The sequence below is a fragment of the Sardina pilchardus genome, chromosome 15 (assembly GCF_963854185.1).
Source record: "Sardina pilchardus chromosome 15, fSarPil1.1, whole genome shotgun sequence".
NCBI classification, from domain to species: Eukaryota; Metazoa; Chordata; class Actinopteri; order Clupeiformes; family Clupeidae; genus Sardina; species Sardina pilchardus.
In genome coordinates this window covers 20,184,860-20,212,737 of record NC_085008.1, presented here as the reverse complement: position 1 = coordinate 20,212,737, position 27,878 = coordinate 20,184,860, and the positions used below count along the sequence as shown (strand labels likewise).

Here is a 27,878-nt window from a genome sequence, read left to right as displayed (position 1 = left end):
ACAGTGAGATGACGTCCTTCTCCGACGACGTGATGCTAATCAGTGTTATATGAAACTACAGTTCTGTACAACATTAGTTGTGAAGGAAAAAAACCCGCCACCGGTTAGAAGAGGCTAAGAGGAAAGCAAAGAGCCCAAGCAATCCGTATCTTTGCTTTTCATCCAGAAGTGATATAGTCACCAGTCGTTTTATTGTGAGGTAAATGAGGGAGGAAAATTAAAACATTCAGCAGGTTTTTTCCCCGCAGAAGGAGCGGTTCCGCTACGCCGGCAGTGGCGTGCCTACCTGACTGATGCACTCCTTGACAAGGAGCAGCACTTTTGCCTCTTTGAACTCGGGCCGTCTGGGTTGCTGCTTTTGTCCCACTTGGTGCTCCATGAGCCGGCCACATATTAGACGGCCCGTGGGCGCGCAGGGAGGACCCCGCGATGCGCTGCTTCATTTCGGACGACAGCAGGCGTCCTTTGTGCATCCACTCCTGCATTTTGTTGACCGTCAGCCCGTGGGGCTTGGCGGAGCCTGCTCCACGGCTGGAATTCAGGACGTCGTGCTTGCTCCTGCCCTGATTATCCACGTTATCAGAGGAGCCAGAGAGGCTGTTTACCGAGCCATTGCTCTCATTTAGGCGCCCATCGTCACCACTGCTCGTGGTGTCGTAGGCGGCTGTTTTCACAGATGAGAGAGCCTCGTGCCCCTTTTTAGTCTTGTCCACATTGACAACAGCAATAGAACTTTGGAGGTCTAACTGGGCACATGGCCTGTTCACAGTAGCATATTTCATGGCCCCGTCACTAACTGACCTTTGTAAGACTGCCCTGGTCTTGGAGGTACTCACGTTTTGGCAGCTTTTACTCAGTAAAGTACTCTTAGGGCTGAGTGAAATGTTCTCAGTAAAGTTCAACAACGAGTCGGTGTCAGATACCTGTTGAGCACTGTGCTTTCCAGACGATGACCCATCACTGTTCGAGTGCTTAGTAGAAGATTGTGAGCAAACACTATCATGTGACTGGCTAGTGGTGCTTCCACGCTCAATAAATCCATTGTCTTCTACTTCACCATCTAGGCTAATGTCCTGCATTGCGTTTATCAACAAATAATATGCTTCTTTCAACTGGCTCCTGAGTCTGTCTGTTTCTTGAGCGCTACTGTTTTGATCGGCATTGGACACATTTGTGTCTTCCAACTGTGTCAGTGTTTCCAATTCGGTATTTGTTTCAACATTAATATGACGGTTTTGTGAGTTAGATACATAAAAGGGTAGAATTTCGTTATCGTAGTAATCATCATCCTCACTATCTAGTGAATGGTGGCGCAGTGGATCTCTCGCGCACCCAACACTGGGAGCCACGTTCAAGTCGAATATGTCCAATTCGGTGGGGAAAAACGTTGGGCTAAGAAGATTTGGCGTTTTAATATCCCTTGACAATTCAGTCAAGCCCTCGTAACTTTCAATATTCTGTATAACACGGACCTCTTCTGCATTGCTTTGGACATAATGTAAATAATTGGATTCGTGTGGAAACATTTCCGTCCGTCCGGTTGTTGTTACATTAGTGGAAAACTCATTAAAATGAGAAGTAGAATGTGCTTTGTGAATGGAATTAGTAACGCAGCCAGCACTGAAACTATCCTGCTGGCTAAACACCACTCCGTCGCATAGAATCTTTAGGTCTCTGTCGCAGCGGACATTTGTCTCACCGTTCTTTGAAGACGCATAGTGACCATCTGCCAATTTAACGATTCCTCTGTCTGTATCAATCTTGCTAAAATTAAAAAGTGTAGGTTCACAGCTCCCGAACCCTATTGAATCACCCCCAGTAGTTTGTCGTGGTACAGGGTGTTTTTTCTGTGGCTGCGGTCCCCGAAACGCTCCGTTTTGCACTTGTCCGGAGAAGTGAGCCTCTTGTTTATGAAAGCGACTCATCTCCTCTATATCGTTGCCTCTGTCAAGAATTTCCCTTTGAACTGAGACCCCCAAGAGTTTCTCATTATTTCGACCCCCAAGCCTCGGGCCCCCGCTGAACTGAGTGTCCCTCGCTGCTATGTTTATGTGTGGTGTCGCCTCGCACTGGGGAAACGCGTTCCTAACAACTACCGTGTTCTCCACTAAACCTACCACTGCGTTGTTGTAGTTTCCGTTCAAATACTTCTCGTTATCTATCATTTTATCTGGTAAAAAATCCAACTCAGTTATCGTTACTATTTTGTGAGTTGGACCGTCTGTCTTTTGCAAAAGTTTTTCTTTACCTTCTCTGCCCCCGTTAGCTGCAACGCCGCATCCACCAGCTGTCGTCCCTTTCTTGGATTTCTTCCCCCGAAGTTTAGCTAATAATGTCCTCCGCAGAGGATCAGCCATTCCTTTGCACCCCTGTGTTTATCCAGTTTCAGCAGATGCACTTCGATGGGTAGAAATACACTTTGAATACCCTCTCTGCGATCGAGACTCGCCGAAGGTCTGCAGTCCTCTCCATTCTCCGCTGTCACCTCTGAGCTCTCTCCCCGGTTTCCTGTGCTAGTTAGCTGTTAGCTCACTTGCTCAATTGCACCTCTCTCTCTCTCTCTCTCTCTCTCTCGCTCGCTCTCTCGCTTTCCCCCTCTGCCCCCCTCTGTCCTGCTTGCAGTTCAAATACTTGGAATATTTTCTGGCGGGGGTGAAAGGTTAGAAGCGTATTGCGCAAGCTCATCCACAAACATTTCATGCGAAGATGCTTAACACCAAACATTCACTGTGAAACGTTTAAAGATGATCAATAGAGATGTACATTAGTATTAGTATTGATCTTCAGACTGAAGTTAAACGTGTCACGTCTACTACAGAGCCATATAGTGTCACCATTAGACTACGATTGTTCTAAAAGTTTATTACAGCATCATTCTGACAATTACGCATTAGATTGAGGTAATTTGGGTATTAAAAAAAGAGAAAATAATCTATTAGTGCTGCAGTAGGGTAATTGTTCGTGGATATATTATCTGAAGGCGAATTCTTTAAACCCCGCAGAGCGCGTTGGTACAGCGCATTCACAAGGCATGCATACCTAAACGGACAAATAAATTCTCTCACCATCCACAAACATGCCTGTGCAAAAGCGTTTTCGGGAAAACGGCTTGCCAAAGAACTGCTCATGCAACAAGTTAATTGCCCATAGCATAGCCTAGCCACAGACTCGACACAGTGAGCTGTCGCAAGCCTACCATGTTTACATCTTGAGGAATCGTTTTACAGACAAATTGGAGCTTAATCCGATCGATTTGACAATCAGTATGTTTGATGACGCAAGCATCAAAACACTTGTTGTTGTATTATGTTGCACTCCTAAAATAACACTTCTGCTGTCTGTATTTCAATTCCATCGCTGGCTGTATGTAGCCCGGCAACATGGGTATAGGATGCATGTGCCCTACACAGCAATTCTCCACTTTCACTTGCCCAGATGACATTGATGAAGATGAACACATCACAGGACTTGCTGCCACCTAGTGAGAGTCATGTGACTAAAGCTAAAATAAAGGATGGTTGTGTGTGTGTGTGTGTGTGTGTGTGTGTGTGTGTGTGTGTGTGTGTGTGTGTGTGTGTGTGCAGAAGGGAGAGAGAGAGTGAATCTGCTATTAACACAGGCACATTTCTCCAGGCACACACCTCCCCGTTCAGGCATGTTAATTCATTTCCAAGACCCGTACCATTAGGTCCAAGTTAAATCAACACCTCCTGTAAAAGCTGCATGTGAAAAAGCATTCAGTGTGTGATGGATAAAAGCTCTCACAGCTCTCTCTCTCTCTCTCTCTCTCTCTCTCTCTCTCTCTCTCACACACACATACACACACACACACACACAGAGAGAGAGAGAGAGAGAGAGAGAGAGAGAGGGAGAGAGGGAGAGAGGGAGGTGGTGATGTGTACTGACTAACAAGTATCCTAAATGAATGGCCGTGATAAATGCCCAGCCCCATACCCCAAAAGTGAAGTATTTCATTTTTCTATCCTAACAAATCCTAACTTTTTAGACCTGTTACCTGTGATGAATTATTTACGGGTGTCATTAGTTGAAGAAATACATAGCAGGAGTACATAGAAGGCTTATGTCAGAATGATAAAAAAGATGGAGAGAAACACACCTTAATAACTCATCTGGTGTTTGTATGGTCTGACTGAAATTAGAAATAATAAAGCATGTGTTATGATACTGCTGATGCTCTGTGTCTACGCTAACTGCATAAGCACAGGCGGACATGCACCCTGAGAAACTAAAATGTGAAGTTGTCTACAGCTGAATCATTCTTTACCGGCACCCATTTTCAAGTGGATGCTATATGGGAGCAATGGGATTTTCCCACCCACATGCTTTTCCGATAAGCAAGGGTGTGTTGTGATGCTTTCACAACAGCCAGCAAAGCACATCTCGTTTCGGACGTGCCAACCCAACCATGCTCAACCATGAAGGCCCAAAAGTGGAGTTCCTCCAGTCCGTAGCCTAGCGGAGTCATCTTTTATCTGGACAATCTGTGCTGATCCCTGGCCTCTCACCTCTAGATCCTGCCCCTGCTCTTCAGACCACTCCAATGCCTTGTTCTGGATCAGAGATAACTGTGGCCAAAGTCCATATAAAACAAATAGAAAAGCTTTAGTCAGTGATGCAACAATATTGCTACAATAGAGTATCATACAGGGCGGATTTAGCAGAGTTGATGGGACTTAGAGCCATGAGATGCATGACTTTTTTTTCCCTTTTTTTTCTGAGATTTGATATATGCCCTCTATGTTGGGTGGTTAAATGTGAAATAGCCCTCTGAGATATCATCGCATCCCTTATTTGACAACCCCCTTTCTCCTTTAAAGAAAAGCTGCAGATTAAGCCATGGTTACTATAAAAGCATTTCTTGTAAAAAAAAAAAAACAGCCATCAAACACACTACAAGGCTGACACAACACAGCAACCATGGACCCCCACCCTCCCTAAAATAAGATAAGCATCTGTTATTGCACTGGAGCCTTGTCGACCTGAAGACCACGCGTTCCTCACTGCCAGATTAGGCCTTGTCTGGGCATCTATTTACAGGTCAAAGCCTGCAGGCCTACAGAGGAAAGGAGAATGAAGAGAGAGAGAGAGAGAGAGAGAGAGAATGGGGGGAGGGGGCTCAGAGAGACTGAAAACACCTTTGCCATCTTCATACTATAGGCTCTCTCTACACACACACACACACACACACACCTTGCCCGTTATGGAGTGGACCTGGTCACTCAAGATCCTCCAAACTACTTAAAATGGAACAACAGTCAAACGTGATAAAGAGTCCGAATGATCAGTTGTTCTGTTAAAGAGAACCCATTTCCTCAAGTTATGTGGTCCTTTTAATCATGCTGAATTACTCTACTAAACTGATGCAAGGCGGAGAGGGAAATGACCCCCCCCCCCTCCACACACACACACACACCTCCCTCCCTCCCTCCCTCCCTCCTTTCCCCTCTCATTCATTCACTCCTTTTCTCTTCTTTTTCCCTTCTCTCCCTCCTCCCTTTTTGATGGCATGGGCAGAACATCTGCTTGGCTGGCTCTTATTCAAACAGGCCGTGCTGCTCAGTGTATGCGCAGGGCCCTGCAGATGTTTGCATTCGGCCGCTCATTGTTTAGCCAATGCCGCTCAGTTAATGGGCCGGCCGTTCTCTCAATGCGCCCGCCGACTGAATTTATGTCCATGACACGCACCCTTTCTCAGGGCATAAATTAGAGCAGATCCCTGACAGAGGGGTCGGAGATATGTGGGAGGGAGGAGGAGGGGGGGTTTACTTCTCCCTAATTCTCACGAGACCCATTTTTCTTTTCTCATGCCTGCTGACGAAAGACAATCCTGCATTTTCAATTAAAGCGTAAAGCCTGGAAATGGCATAAAGTTCACTGACCGCTTATTGCAAGCAAGCGGTAGCCACAGCAAGCAGTGAGAAAGCAGCACCAGCTGTACACCACAAAATGCAGTGCCTGTCAAAAACAAATAAAACTAACAATAAAAGATTGAAATCGATGGATCCATGATATTCTTATCAACAAATGGATAACCCCCCCCCCCCTCAAGTCCCATATGCACAAAAGGCCAGTTCAGTGTTATCTGTCATAGCAGAGTGCTCCTCTTGACCTGGTCCAGCTACTTTGGCCTCCGAGACCCAGATAGTCATCTCCCTTGTTACTCACCCTGCTACTGCTTGGCCTCGCAGCCCTCTCCCCGCTCAGCTATCCTGGGTTATCAGCACAGAGGTCAGACTATCTGGCTCCTAGCCCTCCGCTCATCATTCACAGACTTTTACTAATTACGCTAATTACAACTGTCTCCTGTCATCTCACTGCCATGGCCTAATCTACACTTCTATAAGCAGTCATTTTTAGTTCCGAAAGAGACATCACTGCAATATATCACTAATAACAACATGATTAGGTTCCTATTTGTAAAGACAGCTCAGAGGTACTAGGTGCTCTTGAGGAGGTGTGGTCCTAACTAGCTCTTGCTGCTGAGTTTTATTTTTTGTTCTTATACTGCCATTTGTTACATGGGTATTACTTATATTACTGTTGTTACTTCTCTGACATATTTGCTTGTTTCTAAACAAGCTTGCTTGTAATTAAAATGTCTTGGGACATCAGGATCCACTTTGAGGATTGTTTATTGATTTTGCAACAAACATGGAAACATTACACATGGTTACAATAAGGACATATCAGTGCAGGTGGCCTGTCTATTTACCCAGTACCCATTTTGCTATTGATTATCATTGAGGAAGCTATTGCTCAGAAGATCACTGCTTGCAATGACTAAATCAATACAATCCATATTAATGTACCAGGGTTCATGGATTTCCTATGGACACACACTGGCTTTATCAATATTATTTTCAGTATTTCTTTCTCACCATGACTTCAGGCCGGGTGTTTTCCCATCTCTTTTGTACCCTCCCCGGCAGGCAGTGTTGTAAAGGGTCCTGTTTGTGTGGAGAAATCATTAGCCTATCAACTCCTGGACAGGTGGCAACCGTGTGAGTAGCCCACGCCCCTTATCAACACCCTGCATTCCACGGAAGTCATAGCGACAGGTCCTGTTCCCAACACTTAGCAGCATCTTTGGCAAAAACGTTAATAGGCAGTAGCATATGAGGGGGCAACTGCCAACAGTTGGCATATACTGATGTACTCACGAGAAACTTGTCTTGTGAGTGGAGAGCAACTCCCAAACTGAGGAAACAAACAGCCATGCTTGAGACAGATTAAACAGAAATGTGCTATCTAAAACGTGTGCATGGAGGTCTCTCTCTAGATTTCTAGGATTGCTTTAACATGACTATCTTCACAGCAAACCATGCAGGTGATGTGCAAATACTGGAAGAAAAATCTCTAAACTTGTATCAAGGGCATGTGTACCTTGCTTTTTCAAGAGTATCTTGAGTAAATACAAACCATGTTGAAAGACCAGGGAGGGCAACAAAAATCACTGCATTTATCAGATGATTGTGTATTTTCTTGTTTTTTTTCATGAATACCTTCAGCGAATACAAACCACATGATGTCCTAAAAGCTGAGAAGAAAAAAAAAAAAAAAAAAAATCACTAGACTTATCAAAGGTGTGGATTCTGCAAAACATATCTTCTTTTTCTGCAATGCAGCACACCAGAGACCAAGAACACATCCCAGGGGGGGGCTTTCTGGAAAGACAGGTTATTTGTTCACAAACAGGGTTGATAAAAATCAAAGAAGACTTTTCTGTTGGATCAGAAAGGTGTTTCAGACAGGGCCAGGCACATACCTGGAGTCGGAATTTTATCACAGGCATATTTACCAGTATTTCATGTGGACAGCTGATGACAGATAGTGGAAGAATTCCTCTGATCATGGGGTCCTTTCAGATATGAATTGCAAAAACCTTTTCCTTACTCCTTTTTTTCCCTTTCTTCCTGGGGGGAAAAATCCATTATATTTGCACCATTAGTTGTCCAAAATGTTTCTAATGGTTACTTGGAGCCTGCATACTTCATGCTCGTCAGTCACGGTATTCAAAAACATTCAGAGGGAGAAGCAGAGAAGCAGGAAGAGAAACATATTTTCTTAGTCCACTAACAACTGGGATGTATTTAGCATTTGGGTTTCTATGTAACCCATGAAGCGTCACACAAATGCCATATATTTTCTTTAAAATTACCAAACAAAATGCATAATGAAGGTCAAGTCTGAAATACTGTTTAAAATACACCATTTATTGCATTGAGGATTTTCTTTTCTTTCTTTTGCTTTGGGTCTCTTCACATATTCTATCCAAAATTTTATACACTGAAATATGTTAGTTGTTCTTTTTGACAGTATGGTGGTCCAATACACGTTTGCGTCAACAACATACTGAACAGTAACATAGTTACACAGCGCCATCCTGTGGTAAAAAAGTATAACAAGATTGCGCTTGAATCAAAGTAATGCCTTGCTGGTTAAACCTGTTAAAGTAAAATACTTTCCCCCTCTGCTACCCCCAATAGGAACCCATGTCCAAGAGGAAACCTGACCATACATTAAGAACACAAAAAAACATCCTCATGTTTAACACTCTTGACATGGAATTCCAATCATTATTGAGGACTGAATAAAGTTGCTTGGCTCACATGAGACTAATTTAGGAAATTGCATATTCAACATCCAAATATATATAAAAAGAAAAACATATCATTGCTTTTTTTTTCTGTGAAACTGTACAATTACCATGTGAATGTTTGGATATGCATTTATCTGTAAAATGAAACAAAAAATCCACTTATGTCTAGATTTTATATTAACATCTATTTAAAAACAGTCCACAGCAGCATATACAACCACAAAGTCATTCACGTTACTCTGGAGGGTAGATAAAGAGAACTGGACTGGAGTAAGCTGACTAGGAAGGATGTGAGACAAGACAAGAGGAGTCAACACTCAGGGAGAAAAGAGTATACCTCGGCCATGAACACCTCACTGTCTACAAGCTATCAAACTCCCCCAAACCAGGAAACTAGTTTTCGTCCATTTTGACAACTCAAGATGACGGAGTTGCAACCCACACTGATATGGCTGCAGTGGCTGGCCTAGAACGTTGCCCAGTGTCTATTTTGTACTGGGATAATTCAGAAGCGCTCATTGATTTCCTACTAATGCCGCTAAGCAATAAGTAAGTCTGGTTTCCTGTAGCTGTGCCGATGTTCCAGGACGAGTGCGGTCACCCGGTAGCCTCCTCCTTCTCCGTCTGCATGGATCCCAGGGAGAGGCCCTTTCCCCCGGGCACTCTGGCCAGCACGGAGGTCTCAATCCCGGGCCTGCCTCAGGATCCTCTTCTCTTCCTCCACAAAGGTCTTATCAGAGGTAGCTTGGCCCATATCTCTCTTTCTCTTCTCTTTCTGCTGGAAGGTCTCCACCCTGCGCTTCTTTGAGGACTTGGAGTCGTCATCGTCATCATCTGCAGCATAGGCCAAAAGAAGGGAGGGAAAGAGAAGTTCAGCATCCTCATCCAGGTTTTCCCTTTTTTACAATTTTCCTCAATTAACCAACAGGAACGACCCACATATTTCAAGCTGCCAATGGCAAGGTTCGGGAAATCCCCATAGAAACGTATAATTAGACGGTCTACCATACACATCTGTTCAGATCTTGAAGACCATGATGCTATATTACCAAAATCTTTAATCTTACCAGCCTCAATGTTTAAACACAGGAAACATTTTGGCATCAATTGCTTCTTGCACATAGCAAACTACCCAGGAGTAACAAGACACTGGCATGTTGGCAATTATGTGTGCTTATCTAACAACAGACAATTGATACACACGACAAAAGGATCAAATGGGAGAGAATGTCATTGCGGCAATGTCTCATAACTTATTTTTGCTTTGCCTTGTGGATACACTGGTGCCAAGTATCGATATTTGGATGATAATATAGTTGGACAATCCATTGTCTAAATTGACTCATCCGCCAATTTGACTTAGCAGAGCCACTACTTCATGTATCCTAGTAGTGACACTTAGATTTTGAAGATGCACTAATGTACAGCTCCAGGTGCAGTGAATAAAAACCTACTTCCAGATGTTTGCCTTTTTCTTCATTTCAGTTATAGTGATATCATGATACATTTTGACAAGGACTTAATAGACACTCCTATCTTCCTTAAATGGAATTATGTTGTAGCGTAGTTATGTTAAAATGCATAATGTTGTTATATGTCTGTAACTGTAGCTCTATAGCTAAACTCTTAAAACGCTTAAATAACAATTGCTTTTACTTCACTGTATATGAGATCATATTTTCATCATCCGTGGAGGCCATTTGAACTGACCTGACTCGGGGTCGGGTAGTTGTTCATCTTCAGGTAGGAAGCGCGCTTTTCCCATGGCGGCCTGCGGAGCATCGTCTCCGTTGTCCTCGTAAACATTGGACCACTTAATAGCCATGTCCATGCCTGGCGGTGGGCCCTTTTTCTTCTCCTCTGTGGCATAGCTCTCCGGCGGCGGCACCGCATTGGTTTTCCATACTTTGAACTCCTTGGGGGGCTAAGACATAATCAAGAACAAGTTAAGCCCAGCCCTATACATTTTGGTCTGTCTTGTGGTAAGTTGGCGTTAATGATCATTGTGAATGAGATACATGCGTCCTGCTGCTAGCTTTGATCTAATCCAATAAACTTGCTGCTACCAACCATAGACTGTGTACATAAGCTTCAAACCCATACTATGCGTCTCACATGGGCTGCACCAATATCTAGAGTCGGTTTAAAAATAATCAATCACCGTCACAACAAACATTATTCTCACCCAACTTGTTACTTGTTGACTAGAATGCTAGCAATGTAGCTTATAGTTAATGTAGCTGCTACTAGCGATGTATTTACCTCCTCCGGCGCTTTGACGATGCGGCTTTCCCAATCGATTTGTTTATTCAATGGATTGTACAGAAAAGTAGGCTTTGAAACAGATCTGAAGAGATCGTCGGGTTTGGGCAAAGGCGTACCACCGGCGGCTCGTTTGGTTCCTTGCTGAGATGCATCGCTACGAGATGCACTGGCCCCGTCTTTGGTCTTGGATGATTTCGGGCCCTCATCATCGCTACTGTCACTGCTGTCGCTTAGGTCATCATAACCCATAAAAAAATTAAGAGAGTCCGACTTCTTCTTTTCTGTCATTTTGTTTTTCTACAACTAGATGTACACACTGAATTGTAATGAAATGAATCTGTAATCGTTCTCCTACATGCAATTTCCCACTGCTACTCCATTTTGAACTAGAAACGCTATCTGCGTCATTGCGTCAGGAGGTCACGCACAGGGACGCGTACTATACAAAACAAATTGCCTAAATATACAGTAAAATAACTGTACAGTCAAAAGCGCACTAACTTGACTCCACCTTACATTTCATTTCCAATCTTAATTTGGTCATGATATTAATGTTAAGTATGGACATACTTTATTTGACACAACCCTGATGCAAAACATTTTGTCTCCACAAGGTGGCGATAACCCACAATGCATTGCCTTCGCCAAGTTAAATTTATGTTGCAGGGCTTATCAATTGTACAATGTCCTTTTGACACCTGGATGTTAATGTTTCATAACTAGATGTAGGCCTACTTCCTTATACAGATACAGAACATATTCAATACATACCACAAAAACATGATGTTAGAATAAAACTTTATTAATCAAATTTAATGACAGCATGTTTGAGTTCAAGAGCAGGAGTTAATGCTGATATTTTCTGACATATTATTGCAAACAAACCTAATTTAACTAAAGAAACCTGAGAACAAACCCAACATGATTTTCAAGAACTACAACAGAGCACTCCTAGGATCCTACTTAAGTAGGCTACATTTGAACCTTCATTTTCCAAAAGAAATCAAGCTGCGGTCATTCCAGGCTTGGCTTCACTGTCTCTAGGTCATACAGTCTGAGCAAGAGTAGTGCTAAAATAAAACAGTGTTCAAAATAATGCTAACAAATTATATTTATCTCTGTCTGTCTGTTTATGTTACTCGCGTAAAGAGGAGTATACCTCACTGTTGTGTGTTTGTGTAAGCCAGCACTGAGATGCCGTAGACAAATCAGGAGGGTGGGATACGGTTAAAGGCTTGCAGTAGTCAAACCACAGTCCAGCTTTCAGTGTGCAGTGCATGAGTTCGCTGCTGGATGCACGGCAACTATGGGATCATCACTCGACCTGCCAAGAGCCTCCTGTAAAATATACTGCTTGTGTCACAAATTACGCTCTTTAACGGCTGGTCATCAACTATCTTTGCCAGACTGTATGATATCATTGTCATAAATTACCCCTGAACCAGAGAGATAGTAAAAGGGAGGGGGGGGGGAGGCAGAGATAGATAGAGATAGAGAGACAGACAGAGGGAAAGTGAGAGAGAAAGAGTGAGAGACTATGTGTATTGACTAACAGGCTGCTCATCCAAAAAGAATTCCTTCCGTGTTTCATCACAATTGCTTTGTCCTGGAATGGCCATGAAGCAGCCGAGATTGAGACACCACAGTGGTCCAGGAAGCACTACTGCCTTCACATGCACGCCACTTTGATCAACGGCAGTTACTCTCTCTCTGATGCCCATAGGCCCTCTGTCACAACACAATATCATAGATGAATGAGGTGAAAGAAAAAGAAAACAATAAAACAGAGAGTTGCTCATTTTAGTATTCATGCACCGTCACACTGGCCCATCTGCTGAGGAGGTCCTCTGGAGAGACGGACCGCGGACATGTGTCCACCTGCAAGTCATTTCTAATGACGATGATGAAGACCCGGGGGACGCTCTGCTCAGCTGACGGCCGGTCAGACGCCTTCACCGAGCCCTCTTTACGGACAGAGTGGACAGCACGTTTAGGGACAATATGGTACTGCTTACGCTGTTGAGTAAGAGAGCCCCTTACAACTCCTTCCCAGTGGGTTCATCCCCAGCACAGGCTGTACGACTGAGCAACTCTGGGCAGTGACAAACAGGATATTAGTAGTTTTTTTTTTTCTTTCCAGGAAACATCTAGTGTTACGATGCACACAACACAGGGGTCTCATTTGGTCAGGTCAGTTGCTCTGGCCTCTTGTTATTACGTGACACACTGATGCTGCATCGCACTGAGGCCCTCCAAATAAAGCCATAGCGAAAGTCAGAGCGGTTCCAGACTGCTTGGTCATAGATAGCAGGAGGATAATAGGAGTGACTAAGAGGAGACTCGGGTTTCATGTCCATGTGCTGGCCAACTGGTGGGTTAGGTCAGACTGTCTGGCAAAGCTTCTTTACTCAAAAGTTAATCCCGGTCGAAGGAGACAAGGCAAGAAAATGGCTGGACTTGGGCAGCGAAATGATGAGACCGCGATCAGGATGATACATTTTGCTGTGTCTGTAGACTGATTTAGAAGCAGCGGTCAGTGCGCCAATTCTACAAAAATATTCCCAACTGCAGGACAGACACAAAATCATTAGAACCATGCTGTTGGGTTCGACGAATCACAAAAAATCTCATTCGCTATAGTCGGCCATACTTCATGTGTTTGATCCAAACAGTGTGTTAGATCTGACCAGAGCCATATCTGTACAGCTCTGGATCTGACTAGATTGACACAGTCAAGTCTAAAATTCCAATCTACAAACATTAAATCTACCGTACAATAGTAGCCATACCTTTGTTAGGGTACCTGCAAAACTAAGCTAGAATAAATCACAGTTTAGAGAGAAAAGAGTGAAGCTTCTTCCACTAACACACAGAAGAGGCCATAGCACCACTATCACAGCTGTCAATCAACAAATCACAGAAAATCCACACAAAACATATCAGGCCTGGACAGTAGACAAAGACTCTCTATATACTCTTTAAGTGGCACTGATTTGACTCAAAGTGTGAGAACTTGTTTTTCCATTTATCACCCCAACACACACACACAATCACCCATCCCTTCCCTCTTGACAAAAAATATTTCTTAATGTGATCTCCAATTGTGTAATGATGACTTATTCAAAATAAACCATTACAAATATAGTGTTGGTAACTTGCTGATTATATTAAACATTTCAAGTTTCACTTTTTCACATATGTGACCCTTCAAAGCAAAATCAGTCGCTTTATTGTGGATTTTTGAGAAAATCCATAATAAACAAATCATGACAGGAGAACCATGTCAACTTTGGATACGGTTATCTTAGCGATAGTTCGTGTAATACCCTCGATATACATATCGTTGGAAAGCTTAGTTTATGGCCGTTCATGTGAGCACAATTACTTATTTGTGTCAAATTTACAGAAGCGACTGGTTTCGCTTTGCAGGGTCACATATTTATCTTCAAGATTATGCATTAAATTGATCTGACTGTCACATTGTTCAGATGCATATACAAGATAATGAATCACAACATCAAGGGAAAAAAATCAATCAATCAATCAGGACAATTCAATCAATCAAATCAATCAGGACAATTCACAACACTAGCCAATGTTGCAGTGGTTGCCTTGGAGGATTGTGAAATTAACCAGTAGCTCAGGTTTGGACACAGAGGGCTGGATGGGGTGACGGGTGGGGACTCGGAGGACATCTACACGGCAGTGGTGGCAAACTAAGCCAGTCCCCCAAACACACACACACACACACACACACACACACACACACTCTGTGGGCCAGGGTCCTTAGACGTTGGTCTTCTTGTTGATGAGCACGGAGCAGCAGGTCAGCGCCCCGTCCACTTTGCACTTCTCCATGTTGGAGACAGGGATGAGCATGTGGTCCTTGAGTTTCTCATACACCTGAGAGGCAGCACAGACACAGGCTGTTAGAGAAAAGCAGGTCACACACCTGACAGACAGCAAGACACACACACACACACACACACACACACACACACACACACACACACACACACACACACACACACACACACACACACACACACACACACACACACACACACACACACACACACACACACACACACACACACACACACACACACACACAAAGACCCTGGTGATGATGACCACTGACTTCACTGCACTGAACAAGTCTCTGGCAAGTTAAGTGATTTTGGAAGTATATTTATAATGGTATAAAGGGGAAGTCAGCATAGCTTCTTTGCACATTAATAGTTGATGAAAGTTCCCATCCACAATCCACAATGTTCAAGTCCTACCCCTTTAAAACACACACACACAGACACACAGACACACACAGACACATAGAATTTAACATGTTTATCTATTATGCTTATCATGTAGTCACGTGTGGAGCACCACACAAAAACTGCTAGAAAAATGACATGACAATGTGACACAGGACAATAACTTAGCCACCACTGCCGTTGTCATGCTGCCATTGCCAATGATGAATACTTGGCTTGATTTCCTTTTGTTTCATCATAATGCAGTGGAGCAGAGGTGTGTTTACAACGGAGTTATTGAACTGGCAACTCCTTAATTATGTGCTGTTCTTCAGACTTCTCGCTTATATAAAGGTGGGTGAGGTTATGGCCATGTGAACGGACTGGAGGGGGGCAAATGTGTGAAATCACACATACACATGCGCGCGCGCACGCGCACACACACACACACACACACACACACACACACGCACACACACATTTAAGTAGCGTTCCCAGTCTCAGGCTCGAAAGGAGCACGAATGGTGAGAGAAATATTACAACATCTCAAAAAACTCTCATAAAGCAATGTGTCATTTTGTGGAAGTTCTCCAGGAGGCAACCAATGTTTTCCTAGAATCGTTCCAAGAAGGAATACTTGCAGTCTCTCTCTCTCTCTCTCTCTCTCTCTCTCTCTCCCTCTCTCGGTGACAAACCTGCATAGCCCCAAAAGCCAGCGACAGACTCCGTTCACAGCCCTGACCAGTTTCTCTCTATGTGCTCCGACACTAATTGAACCTCTAGGTAGACCACGTTGGCTATGAGATGTGGGCGCGAGAGAGAGGGGGGGGGTGGTGGCTTAGAGGAGATGTCGTATTTTTGCCAGAGTCAAACATAAGATCTCTAAATCAGTTTCCTTTATGGAGCTTCTCTCAAAAGCGCCATTCTTTTTTACGACGGCCTGGGCCTTCCAGCTGGGTTCTCATCACGGCACTTGAAATTTATACGTTGGTAGGTAGAGGCTGCTGTATATCACCAGGCCCTTTTGTGTGCTGATCTTATTTAACAGCGACCGAGGCCCACTGACTGGCACCCCTGCAGACACAGAAGAACCCCCCCCCCTCCCACCCCACACCTCTAGTTCAACAAACCCAATGACCCCCACCCAACCCCCACCATTCTGCCTGATGTGCTCTCCCCTCATTGTCCAACAGAAGGGGAGCAGTTATATAATTGCCCTTTTTGTGCTAAAAATAGACGTGTGGTTTCTTTTGGGGGGGGGGGGGGGGCTGAGAACATTTCGTATTAAAAACCAGGAGAGAGAACCCAGGCCCCGGCTAAGACCTTTTTAAATGGATCCAGTAAATCTGCCCGTCTCGGTGGGAACATCACCAGGCCTCGCCGACCCCCGGAGGTTTTTAAGACCACCACCTGTGGGCTGCGGGACATTTCTAACATACTTCTACGGCTTCCAGCGAGACCGCAGAGAGACTTCAACTTAAAAAAAAAAAAAAAGTGTGATTTTCTCTCCGATTAAAAGGAAGGGAAAGAGGTATGCGATGAGAAACGAATGGCATTTGATTTGACACGAAGCTGTCGCTTTCTGGGAGCAACGCCGCAGCCCTGTTGCACAATGATGGCGTGTCACAGAAACAAGTGCCTTCGGGTCATAAGTTAAAATCGGCTTTTGACGCAATTTTGATTTATCGATTTGCTGAATATGTCACGGCTCATTAGGACTGTCCTACATAGTGAATCTGACAGACCACCTGATCCCATCGGAGTTATTTCATGTTTGGCTCCAGACATAAAAACCCGAAGTTTGGTTTGGCTGTGGCCTCTGGCAACGAAGGCCGAGTGTCTCTTTTGCCTGATGGGAGAAACAGGATCTCATCTAATTTACGACGCTCCACAATAACGACGCAAAATAACATTTAAATCACACGGTAGCATCCGACCCGGTGCCACAACTGCAGTGACCAAAGCACAAAAACATACAATTAAGCGGCCACACTTCTCAAGACTTTCCCCAGGGAATCAACAGGCCAGATGCAGTGGGCCCTTGAAGACTGAAGGACAACTCAACAGGAATGGCTGGCAAAATAACCAGCTAGATGGTTCATATCCGACTTCGACTATGTCGTAAAAGCATTGTTTTGGAAAGACTGATGCTGTTGCAAGCTGTCCCAGCGGCCTGAATGCCCTGGTTTTAGAATGATTTGTTGGTTCCAAGGAATTACAGCTCATCTTTTCGTCTTGTGTCGTCTCAAGTCTGAATTGGCCTTAAGGCCTTCAGACCGGCGAAATAAGCAATGTGGGAGAGGAGGCTTTCACTTGGAAGGCAAGAAATAAAGAAAGAAACACACCCTCTGTGTGTGTGTGTGTGTGTGTGTGTGTGTGTGTGTGTGTGTGTGTGTGTGTGTGTGTGTGTGTGTGTGTGTGTGTGTGTGTGTGTGTGTGTGTGTGTGTGTGTGTGTGTGTGTGTGTGTGTGTGTGTGTCTTACCTTAACACTCTCGGGGAACTCTTCCGGGGTGCAGTGCATGAGAACGTGTCCCTTGCTGGGTAGGTTCATGTAGACGCAGTTTGCAGCAATGTCATCAGGCACTGTCAGCTTATCATAGCGATGGTCACTCATCTGCTGCATGATCTACACACACACACACACACACACAGGAATACATAGGTGAAACTTTACTGATCTAAACAGGACAGCTTTACAACTGCTGAACAAATGCAAGAGCTGCAGTACCGGTGTGAAACATACACCCAAACACGCACACACACACACACACACACAAATTCTCTCTCACACACATAAACACCACACACATATTCACACACGCACACACAACACCACACATATTTGTTCAAAAACAATCTCATGTTGCTACTGCTTTCTCATCTCTGTGCCAGTCACACACACACACACACACACACACATAGCGTGCCAGTGATATGACCACTGGGGCGCTGGACGTCTCACTCTCTGCCTCCGAGGGCCCCCAGAGAGACAGGGCATCAGTGGGATCAACGAGGCCGTGCCTCTCGCCACAGTCCACCCATCTCAACCCCTGCTCCACAGCATAATGGAAAACGCAGGGTCAGACAGACATTCTTCCGCAGCAGAAGTCATTTTATTTATGTAATCGGACGGCTCGAAGATGGAGTGAAGGCGGTCGGGGGTGGGGGGGTGGAGACGGGAAGGGGTGGATGGGGGTTGGTTGGAGGATGGGGACTGGGACCGCAAGTGAGCTGCCAAGGGGAAGTCAGCACACTGGGGATGTTATGACCAGAATGCGGGGCAGGTGTCTCCAATGTTTATGACCTGAACATCTGTGGATACCTTGGAGAGAGTTCAGGAGCAAAGCGTGGGGGCGGGGTGGTTCGAGGTGGGGGGGGGGGGGGGCGGAATGGACAGGGAGGGAGGGAGGCCGGGAATGAAAAGGCATTTTCAGAAGTGGAGCGTGACACGGCTCTCCGAGTCCATATGGCGTGAGCTCCGGAGTGGCCAGCGGCCCCTTTGATAGAGCAGCGCGTGGGACAGGTGTCTGAGCGAGGCCGTCTACGCCAGCGCTAGGGGAGCGCATTCTCCCAGCTTAACGGATACTTTAGAGCGTGTGGGAAATGTCACTTCTGGAGACTGATTCAATGTGTCTGTTTGTGTGTGTGTGTGTCTCTCTCTCTCTCTCTGTGTGTGTGTGTGTGTGTGTGTGTGTGTGTCTATTAAAAATCAGCATGGATGATGTAAATCACTGAGTCTGCTTGGCTGTTACCATGCCTCCCAGTCTCTGTTCTCTCTCTAGTTTATAGGCACAAAGGGACCTCTTGTTTGGTTGCCTTTCACACATTCCTAAGAGATACAGACACTGCAGAGACAGACAGGGAGAGAGGGAGGGAGAGAGAGAGAGAGAGAGAGGGAGAGGGAGAGAGAAATGAGAAGAGAAAGACAAGAAGACTAGGCATAAGCTAGGAGTGTGTGTGTGAGGGTTTCTATTTGTGTGTGCATGTGCACTGTGTGTAGAGGTACATCTGGAGACTAATAGGTGATGGTGAGAGAGCAGCAGTGAGCACCTGATGTGTGTGTGTGTGTGTGTGTGCGCGTATGTGTGTGTGTGTGTGTGTGTGTGTGTTGCAAGTCGTGTATGGTTGGTTGCGTGATTTAGGCTGCCTTGACTGAAATCAGCCCCCTGTGTGCGTGACTGAGGACGCCCCCCCCCCCCCCCCACCCCACCCGACAGCCGTTCCCGAGGGACCGTGCGAGACGGAGCAGATTAACGGGCCGGAACGTTCCTCAAATGGAGACGGAATCCTGATGGGCCTCCCAGATAACAAAACAGCACATTTGACTAAATCCGTTTGTCATGAACCTGATAAGAAAGCCTATCAAAATGATGTAATGGAGACAGATTGAGATAGAAAGAGAGACGGAGATAGAGAGCACAAGGTAGCAAGGGAAGGACAGATAGACAGAGAGACCAGAGAGAGAGAGGGAGGGAGGGAGAGAGGGAGAGAGGGAGGGAGGGGGAAGAAACAGGCTGAGACTGAGAGAGGGTGGGAGTGAGAGAGGAGGAGAGAGATAGACTATGAGTGATGGAGGATAATTTTTGCAATGCGAGACACCATATCTTTATGCCACACTCCTGTGTGCATCCAGTGAGCCAAAAATAACATCAGGCCTGCTTGCCTGCCTGCCTGCCTTCAGGACCGCCTGACCAAACTCGATGGTTCCCATGACTTTGCATTGTGTCATCAGCGTCAGGTCAAAGGTCAGTCTGACTCGCCACGCAGCTGGCCAGCGATTACCCCGAGATACACGGTCACGAGACCCCCACGCAGCAGCAGGCCACTTCAATTGGTCTCACGGGGCAGGATGGCAGCCGTCCACCAACGCAGAAATGGGTCATCCATGGCCAGAGCGCATTTCCATCTTCTGTCGGCGGAGTCCATTTCCAGCGCAGTGGTATGCTGACCCTAAGCCAACCTCTCTCATATATCCCCCCCCCCCGCTCCAACCCAGTGACCTCTACACACACACACACGCACACACACCATCTTCCTCCAAAGTTACACATGCCGGAAAGTCTCTACTTGCACCATGGCTGCCCACATCTCCTCTTCATCATCCTCCTCCTCCTCCTCCTCCTCCTCGCTTGCTGCTGTGGCCTGATGGAGCTGCAGTGATGCTGGAGCACGTGTCGGAGAGCCGCTCCGCTCCACACAGCCAGCTCCCCTGCAAGCCAACAGGCCACAGCTGCTTCCTCTCCTCCTCCTCCTCCTCCTCCTCCTCCTCCTCCTACTGCTGCTGCTGCACACATGGCTAGCAAATATGCACAAGCAATCCGATCACTTGGCCACTGCATTCAATATCTCATGACTACCGAGAACTAGCTAGCCCTACAGTTTACCGTTGAGGATGATATATCACTGTGTGTGTGTGTGTGTGTGTGTGTGTGTGTCTTTGGTGTCATTGGCACACGACTCCGGCCCGAGGCGTCGTAAAGGTATCAGCGAAGTTAAGCCGGCTCACTGGCCGTGACCGACAGCCAGCAGGCTGGTGACTGAATTTGTGGTGAACGTCTCTCCCTGCTCCCCGTAAATACATCGTCAGGCGCAATATGGTGATCAGCCCCGCACGGGGAATGGCCGATTACATTGGAGCAGGGGAATGCTTATATGAATCACATCTTGGACCTAATTCCTACAGGGGGAAGGGGGGGGAAGTTTATGTGGATCCTCATAAAAAAAGGCGGGTGAGAAACTATGCACCAATATCTCAGACCACTAAACAAATATTTACTGGAAACTACTGTAATGGCCATTTCTCCAGGCAACTAAAAGCAAAAAGCCCCACTGCTGGAAATGTGGACTATTTATTATGGCAGATGCCATTCTGCTGCAGTCATCAGTACACGGTGTATTTTGGAGCACGGCTGGAGTATCTGCAGTGGGCCCTCTGAATAATTCTCTCGGCGCAGCCTCTGTGGGACTCTTGACAATGGCTCTTTCATAGGTGATGCAAAAAGACCCCCACCACCACCACCACCACTCCCAAACCCAGGACACCTACCCTCTCCCGAAAGAGCAACACAAACAAAACAGTTGCTACACAGAATGCTTTCCTGGGCACTAACAGCGATGGGAATTGTGGGAATCTCGGGGCTTATTACTCTGTAATGGCTTCCTGAAATTACATGTTGATTGCTGCTTGACACAAGCTTTCCTTACTATGAACCATTAGCATACTTCTTCACTTCTGCGGGCCATGCTCCCGGGCTCCTAGGGGGGGCGTGCATTCACGTGAGGGGTCCTAATCTGCAGGCGTGTTGATGGAGAGAGGGGAGGGGAGGGGAGGGGGTAGAGGATGGAGGGTGGCCAGGGAAGTGCCCGCAGAGAAAGTGGGAGAGCTGCGGTCAGTCGGCACAGTGGCGGGGAGGATCGTCCACCGACACTCTCCCCTCTGCCAAGGTGCTGAGAGCTGCCGGGGCTGCCTGACTCACGGCTGAGTGTGTGCCTGAGTCTGGAATGACTTCACAGCTCAGGCCCGTCTGGCTGTTATGAGCGCGGCTAGTGGAATTCACACGCTGTGTGTGTGTGCGTGTGTGTGTGCGCGCGTGTGTGTGTGTGTGCGCGCGCGCGCGTGTGTGTGTGTGTGTGTGTGTGTGTGTGTGTGTGTGTGTGTGTGTGTGTGTGTGTGTGTGTGTGTGTGTGTGTGTGTGTGTGTGTGCGTGTGTGTGTGCGTGCGTGCGTGTGCGTGCGTGTGTGCGTGTGTGTGTGTGTGTGCGTGTCCACTCTGCGTTCGTACCGCTACAGCTGCCGGAGAGGCTCCATAGACAGAAGCTCCTCCGGGCCAGGGCCCGTCCGGTGAGCGTGTGGCCCATGTCTCTGTGCAGTGCCACGTAACAGTGTCCGATAGTGACCCGGTGATTTAGTGCGGTCGGTGTCACATGTGTGAGTGGCTAAGGGAGGCTGACCGCCATTCAACACAACTTCCCTGCGACGCGATCAAATTATAGTCTGCACACTCACACGCTTATTACCACCGCGAGGCATCCAAGGACACCGCTGGGCTCTGGGCATTGTCACAGTCTCTCACGACGGAACTGAAGTTGGCTGCCAAGAGCTATTTTTGTTTCACTGCTTATCTACATAACTTACGTGTCGAGTTATATTTCCCGGAGAAAGGATTACACATTGTAAATAATGTCAAGACAAAAAGACTCATTTTTGTTCCGCGAAATGACAAAAGTCTCAATATTCTGTCCATTAATAACCTTATTCTTGAACTCAGCATGACCTCTGTTTTTGCACTGATTTCTGTCAACTTCCACAGAATATGAGAGCTCTTGTTAATCCACTTCTCTTTCAGAGGATCCCAAACAATACTTTACAATGAGACCGAATGTTTAAACTGTACTCTATAGTCCCCCCCCCCCCCCCCCCCAAAAAAAAAAAGTCTGTTAGCTCGAAAGAAAAGCTATTTCACTGCCTAAAATCACACAATCCCAGTCTGGCTCGAAGCCGTCTAGAAGAAGATTCGTTTTGTACCAGGACAATGCTTCGAAATAGGCACAGAGGATGTGGTCGACCGATTTCAAACAAGCGTAGAAGTGAATGCTAATATACCCCGGCAGTCACTGAGCTGCAACTTCATGCAGTCTTTCCAGGGAGGGTTGGAAGGGACAAATGACTGATGATCACACACAAAGTAATGTCATCCTGTCTCAGACATGTCAAAGATGTGATTGCTTTTCAGCAGCACGTAATGCAAACAACTCTGTAATCAATGCACACAGACTGTTTAACTGTTCTGAGGAATATTCAAACATTATAATGAACGTTATTGGTCAAGCGTATTTAGTATCCACTAACAACCACAAATTACTGCAGACATTTAGAACCACATTAGGGTAAAATTCCTCGTAAGTTTGGTCGCTAGACAACACAACACTGAGCAGTTACATCATGAGTCAAAGAAGCAAAACATTCTTTTAAAATTCACCACACATTGCAACCTTTGACCTGGACATGTTTCAGAGCAGAAACTTCAGTCCACTCTCCACAATTTGAATCTCCGCTTCGAAAGCAAGAGACAAGCCTGTGGATTCCTGTCGGACTTCATAAAAATGCCCAGCTTCTGGTTCCATCCAGTGTGGTAATCAGAGCTGGGCCTCTTATTCTACTTAAAGCCTTAATTCACGAGACCTCGCTCCCGGAGTGAAGTCATTTTGAAAATTGGACATTTTTCTTCGCCCCAGCCAAATTAAATCCTGTTTAAAAACTAATCTAATGTCTCTTAAAATCCCAGTTAATTGCACTGCAGAACCTGACGTCAACTGCAATTTGCTGGTGTGGGTGGGAATGGCTGGTGCTATTTTACTACTGCCCATTGGTAACTGCCACTAATGGCTGGCAAACGGGCACTAATGTGCCTCACTTCCTCATGGCGGGGTTATTCTGTGCCGCCCGAAGTGGAGAGCACTCACACCTCTTTGTGACTTGTGCTTTCTCGGTTTCGTCACCTGGACGCTTCACTGTTTTACAGGCCAGTGAGGTTTTTGTAAAAAAACAAAAAAACAACAAAATAAAACCCCACCACTCTATGGCTCCTGTGTGCTGGCAGCCACTTGACCAACAGAGGGAGCTGTTGAGCTAGAGTGTCAGAGCGGTTCCCGTGCCTCTCCAGAGGTGAGGCGAGAGTCAGTCGGCACGAGGTGTGTGTGTATGTGTGTGAGGACGTGTGCATATGTGTGTGTGTGTGGACGTACGTACTTGTGTGTACGCGTGTGTGTGTGTGTGTGTGTGTGTGTGTGTGCGCTACACCCCTGTGCTCGTCACTGTTCTCCTGTGTACTTTAGCATGGCACAAGCTGGGGCTGCATCCAGAGTCTGACTCCTCTGTTCTGACAGGCGAATCCCTGTGTGTGCGTACGTGTTGATCTCGGAGGAGCGCTGGCTTGAAAGGAGGCCATATGTCATTGCCAGTGTGTTTGTTTTCCCCACACCGGCGTGGGGAGAACATTCATGGCGGGGGATAAAGCCAGGGTCTCTCCATCATGTGCTGAAACCTTTCCAAGAACACTCTCAGGGTGTGGCGGCCATTCTAGTGGTGTAATTTTAATACGCGAACAATGATCTAATTAGACTTGAAAGTTTATCTAAGCAATCACACAGACGTCTGCGAAGGAAAACAAATCGGATAGAAATGCGACTCGAAAGGATGCATTTGCGTCCAATTTGAGGCGAGGGCAAACTTGCTAAGGACGACCACACCTAATTCCGACTGATGTGCTGGCTAGGGCCGAGCCGAGTGTGGTGTTCTGTCTTGCCGCGCTAACACGGGCCGAATACCTCCGAGACGTGGATAGGAACGCTGCAAAGCTGTTGGGAATCTGGGAAGAAGCCAAAATAGCGAAGCCAGAGGAAAAGAAAAAAAATTTGCAGGGAGGGAGAAAAAATTTCCCTGCGTCAATGTTAGTGAAACACTGTTTCAAGTTTGGCTTTATGATCCAAAGTTTCCATGACAACATGTCCAATCAGAGAGCCCTCTCGAATACTTGTTTAGGCAACAACAGCATTCCGAATCCCAAAAAATCCCTGCATTCCAGCCTTGATCCTGCCTGAAGACACTAGAATGATAAACATTCAAATGAGACCATGCTGTGGGTTTATTTGGCTAAAATCAGTTCTGAATTGACATCTTCAATGTCTCGTTATAACAAAACCATCTTGATTCATTAATATCCCTCTGAACCCCATGATTTTCCACAGTAGTGCTGCGCTTTGTTTAGGTAGCTGTCTAACTTTAAGGATTGTGTGGATAATGTACTACTTTGCTCCGGGGTGACTGAAGAAGTTTGTCAGTGCTAAAGAATCCATAACAACCACACAGACCAAAAAATGAGGTCACTCATAAGGCCTCTTCCACAGACATGGGGTGAGAAGACGCAGTCATCGGCGACTAGAGTTTAAGCTGCAACGTTTCAGATACAATAGACAACTCCATTGGACACAATGTGTCTATCTCACACTGATACACAGGCACACAGACACACATCCGTGCATGCACACACACAAACAGTACGTTCATATTAATAACAATGGAGAAGATAGGAGATAAAGGTACCTTCAGGGCTTTCTGAGCATGCTCGCTGGAACCGATCGCGATGAGGCCCGGTCCCGCCATGCTGCAGAAGCTCTTCAGGTGCAATCCATCCGTCACTGGCACAGTGGACACGGCATAGTCCTGCAAAACACACACACACACACACACACACACACACACACACAAACACACTGGATCAGACAGGCCTCAGAGCCATATCCACCCCACCCCACACCACCATCTCCTGCGTTCTGGTCCACATACAAGGAACATGCTAGAGAGGCCAAATGAAAAGAGACGGTACGTTTGCAGAGGAGGACGTCTGATTCAACCGAGCCTGACATCGTGTGGCCTCCTGGCCACAGAGACCATCATCTCGCATGAATCTGAGGGGATATCTTAAATAACAGAGCGCGAGAGCAGGGCCAATGCTCCAGGGCAGCTCTCCACTCGCTCGTCATATCTGTCCCAGTGCATCTACTCATTAGACTTTCCACAGCCGTGTCCCAATGAAGGATGAAAGCGCGGCTTCCTGTGTAATTCTGCTTATCAAAGCATTCCAAGGCGCAAGCAGGCATTTCCTGATGGCGTGCTCTGAGCCATGTGTGAAATTATCTGCCTCTAGAAAAGAAAAAAAACATAAATGTGTCCTGCCCTTAAATTGGCCTGTTGCCTCCAAATCAAAGGCTGCCCTCCCCCACCTTACCCCCCATCCAGTAACCCTCCCCCTCCCATCTCCACCCTCCGTCCAAACTAAACTGTTATCAGCAGTAGCATGGAGCGGCTGGGTCGTAATGATAATTCAGGGGAGATAGCACGCAAATGTCTTCCTTGGCTTATCGCGATGGGCAGCCAGTCGACGGACTCCTCAGTCGTCGGCCTCGTCCAGAGCCTGCGCCGTGGCCAGCGCCGGCCGGCGCTCCCGGTGCACGTGGGCCCGGACGAGGCCAGACAGCTGCCGGAGACGTCTCCTGTGACCTTCGACCTCTGCCAGCGCTCTCCCTCTCTCTCCCCCTCTTGTCTTTTTCGCTCTCGTGCCGTCAGGGGTCCGCAAACCAACAACAAAAAAAAAAGGCAGCAGAAAATGTTCCCTTTTTTTTTTTTTTGCGTATCATTCTGCACATCTGCACTTAATCCCCGGGCTGAACAGAACATGCTGTAAGAGCATCCTAAATTTGATAAAGGAAAGAGAAAGAGAGAGGGAGAAAGAAAGAGAGAGAGAGAGAGAGAAAGAGAGAGAAAGAGAGAGAAAGGGAGAGAAAGAGAGAGAAAGGGAGAGAGAGAGAGAGGGAGAGAGAGCGAGGGAGAGTGAGAGTGCGAGTCCGAGTGAAAGAGAAGGAGAGGGGGGGGGGGGGGTTGACGGGTTAGGTGAGCCGACGAGTGGAACCGGGAAATGGAGAGGCATGTGTCTGCCAGGGGCGAGCCGTTCACAGCAGAGCAGAGCCCATGGAGCGTGAGCGGCAACAGTGAGCAAGTGAGCAAGTGAGCTGGGCCCGGAGGAATTTAGATGGAACACAGACGGGAACCGGGCCGCGCACAGCCAAGTGGACTCAGCCCCAGGTCACACACACACACACACACACACACTCAGATAGAGACAGACAGACATACAGACATACACACACACATGCACACGCACACACGCTCAATCACACACACAGACACGCACACACATACAGATAGACAAACCTACACACACACAGATACAGACATACAGACAAACACACACACACACACACACACACACACACACACACACACACACACACACACACACACATACACACACACACAGAGACAGACACAGACAGACAAACGCCCACACACAGATACAGACAGACAGATAAACACACACACACACACAAAGCCCAGTATATGACTCAGCAGCCATATACTGTATCAAATGGATTAAGATGCCACTGGTCACAGTAAGATCTAGGGATGGGCTTGTGCTGGGTGATAATTATCCATAATTGTATTGTCGTGCGTCATCCTCTGAGGGTCATTCGAATCAACTCACATGCCATGTTCAAAATAGGACGTTAACAACCAGCTGGGTCTGAGTGTGTGTGTGCGTGTGCGTGTGCGTGTGCGTGTGCGTGTGTGTGTGTGTGTGTGTGTGTGTGTGTGTGTGTGTGTGTGTGTTTTATTTCCGGGACAGAACAATACGAGACTGTTTTAAGACTCGAGAACATCGATCAATCCAGTGTAGGTACAGAGTGGATTAATGAGACAGATGAACTTCATTAATAGTTTGTTTGAGGCAGAAAAATATGTACTTTGTGTCAAAGGTCACTCTGGCCTATTTAGTTTTGAGGTGGCAACTTATTAAACTCGATTACATTTCTTGTGATTAATGATTACAGCCCGATTAGATAAGTGTGGCAAGTGATTGGCACATACACAAACACCGTGTGACTCACCTTGAAGGCGTCCGCCAGGATCTCGGCTCCTCTCTGGTTCGTTCTCTTCGACAGCCCCACGAAAAACTCTCGACCTGCGCAAAAAAACAGAGCCAGGGACGTGAGGTGAGAGGACAGAGGACAGAGGCAGGTGACCTCTCCAAAAGGTCAGCTTCTTCAGGACGAGGGGCAAGGGGCAAGGAGAGGAGACTGGAGAGGGAGATGCAAGTGCACCAGAGAGAGAGAGAGAAAAAGAG

The 27,878-nt window shown here is 46.5% G+C and overlaps 3 protein-coding genes across 3 annotated transcripts in view; all 3 read right to left on the bottom strand.

Moving 5' to 3' along the window:
- The window catches only part of LOC134102480 (rho GTPase-activating protein SYDE2-like), a gene marked incomplete at its 3' end in the record, with an annotated part of 42,663 nt that extends 40,097 nt beyond the window's left edge, over nucleotides 1-2,566 (bottom strand). The window contains exon 1 of the mRNA XM_062556588.1: nucleotides 2,249-2,566. Coding sequence (XP_062412572.1) covers nucleotides 2,249-2,357 — 109 coding nt within the window. The remainder of the gene's footprint in view (nucleotides 1-2,248) is intronic.
- A 5,647-nt stretch (nucleotides 2,567-8,213) lies between these two features.
- c15h1orf52 (chromosome 15 C1orf52 homolog) lies at nucleotides 8,214-11,276 on the bottom strand. Its single transcript, XM_062555606.1, has 3 exons — nucleotides 10,883-11,276; nucleotides 10,331-10,544; nucleotides 8,214-9,454 (listed from the first exon to the last, which is right to left on the bottom strand). Exons 1-3 carry the CDS (start codon nucleotides 11,171-11,173, stop codon nucleotides 9,303-9,305), a joined length of 657 nt encoding a protein of 218 aa, XP_062411590.1. The 5' UTR covers nucleotides 11,174-11,276; the 3' UTR covers nucleotides 8,214-9,302.
- A 396-nt stretch (nucleotides 11,277-11,672) lies between these two features.
- The window catches only part of ddah1 (dimethylarginine dimethylaminohydrolase 1), a 65,657-nt gene continuing 49,451 nt past the window's right edge, over nucleotides 11,673-27,878 (bottom strand). Inside the window, exons 3-6 of the mRNA XM_062555605.1 lie at nucleotides 27,643-27,716; nucleotides 25,241-25,360; nucleotides 17,622-17,765; nucleotides 11,673-14,788 (exon numbers count right to left, since the gene is read on the bottom strand). Coding sequence (XP_062411589.1) covers nucleotides 14,672-14,788; nucleotides 17,622-17,765; nucleotides 25,241-25,360; nucleotides 27,643-27,716 — 455 coding nt within the window. The 3' untranslated portion in view covers nucleotides 11,673-14,671. The remainder of the gene's footprint in view (nucleotides 14,789-17,621; nucleotides 17,766-25,240; nucleotides 25,361-27,642; nucleotides 27,717-27,878) is intronic.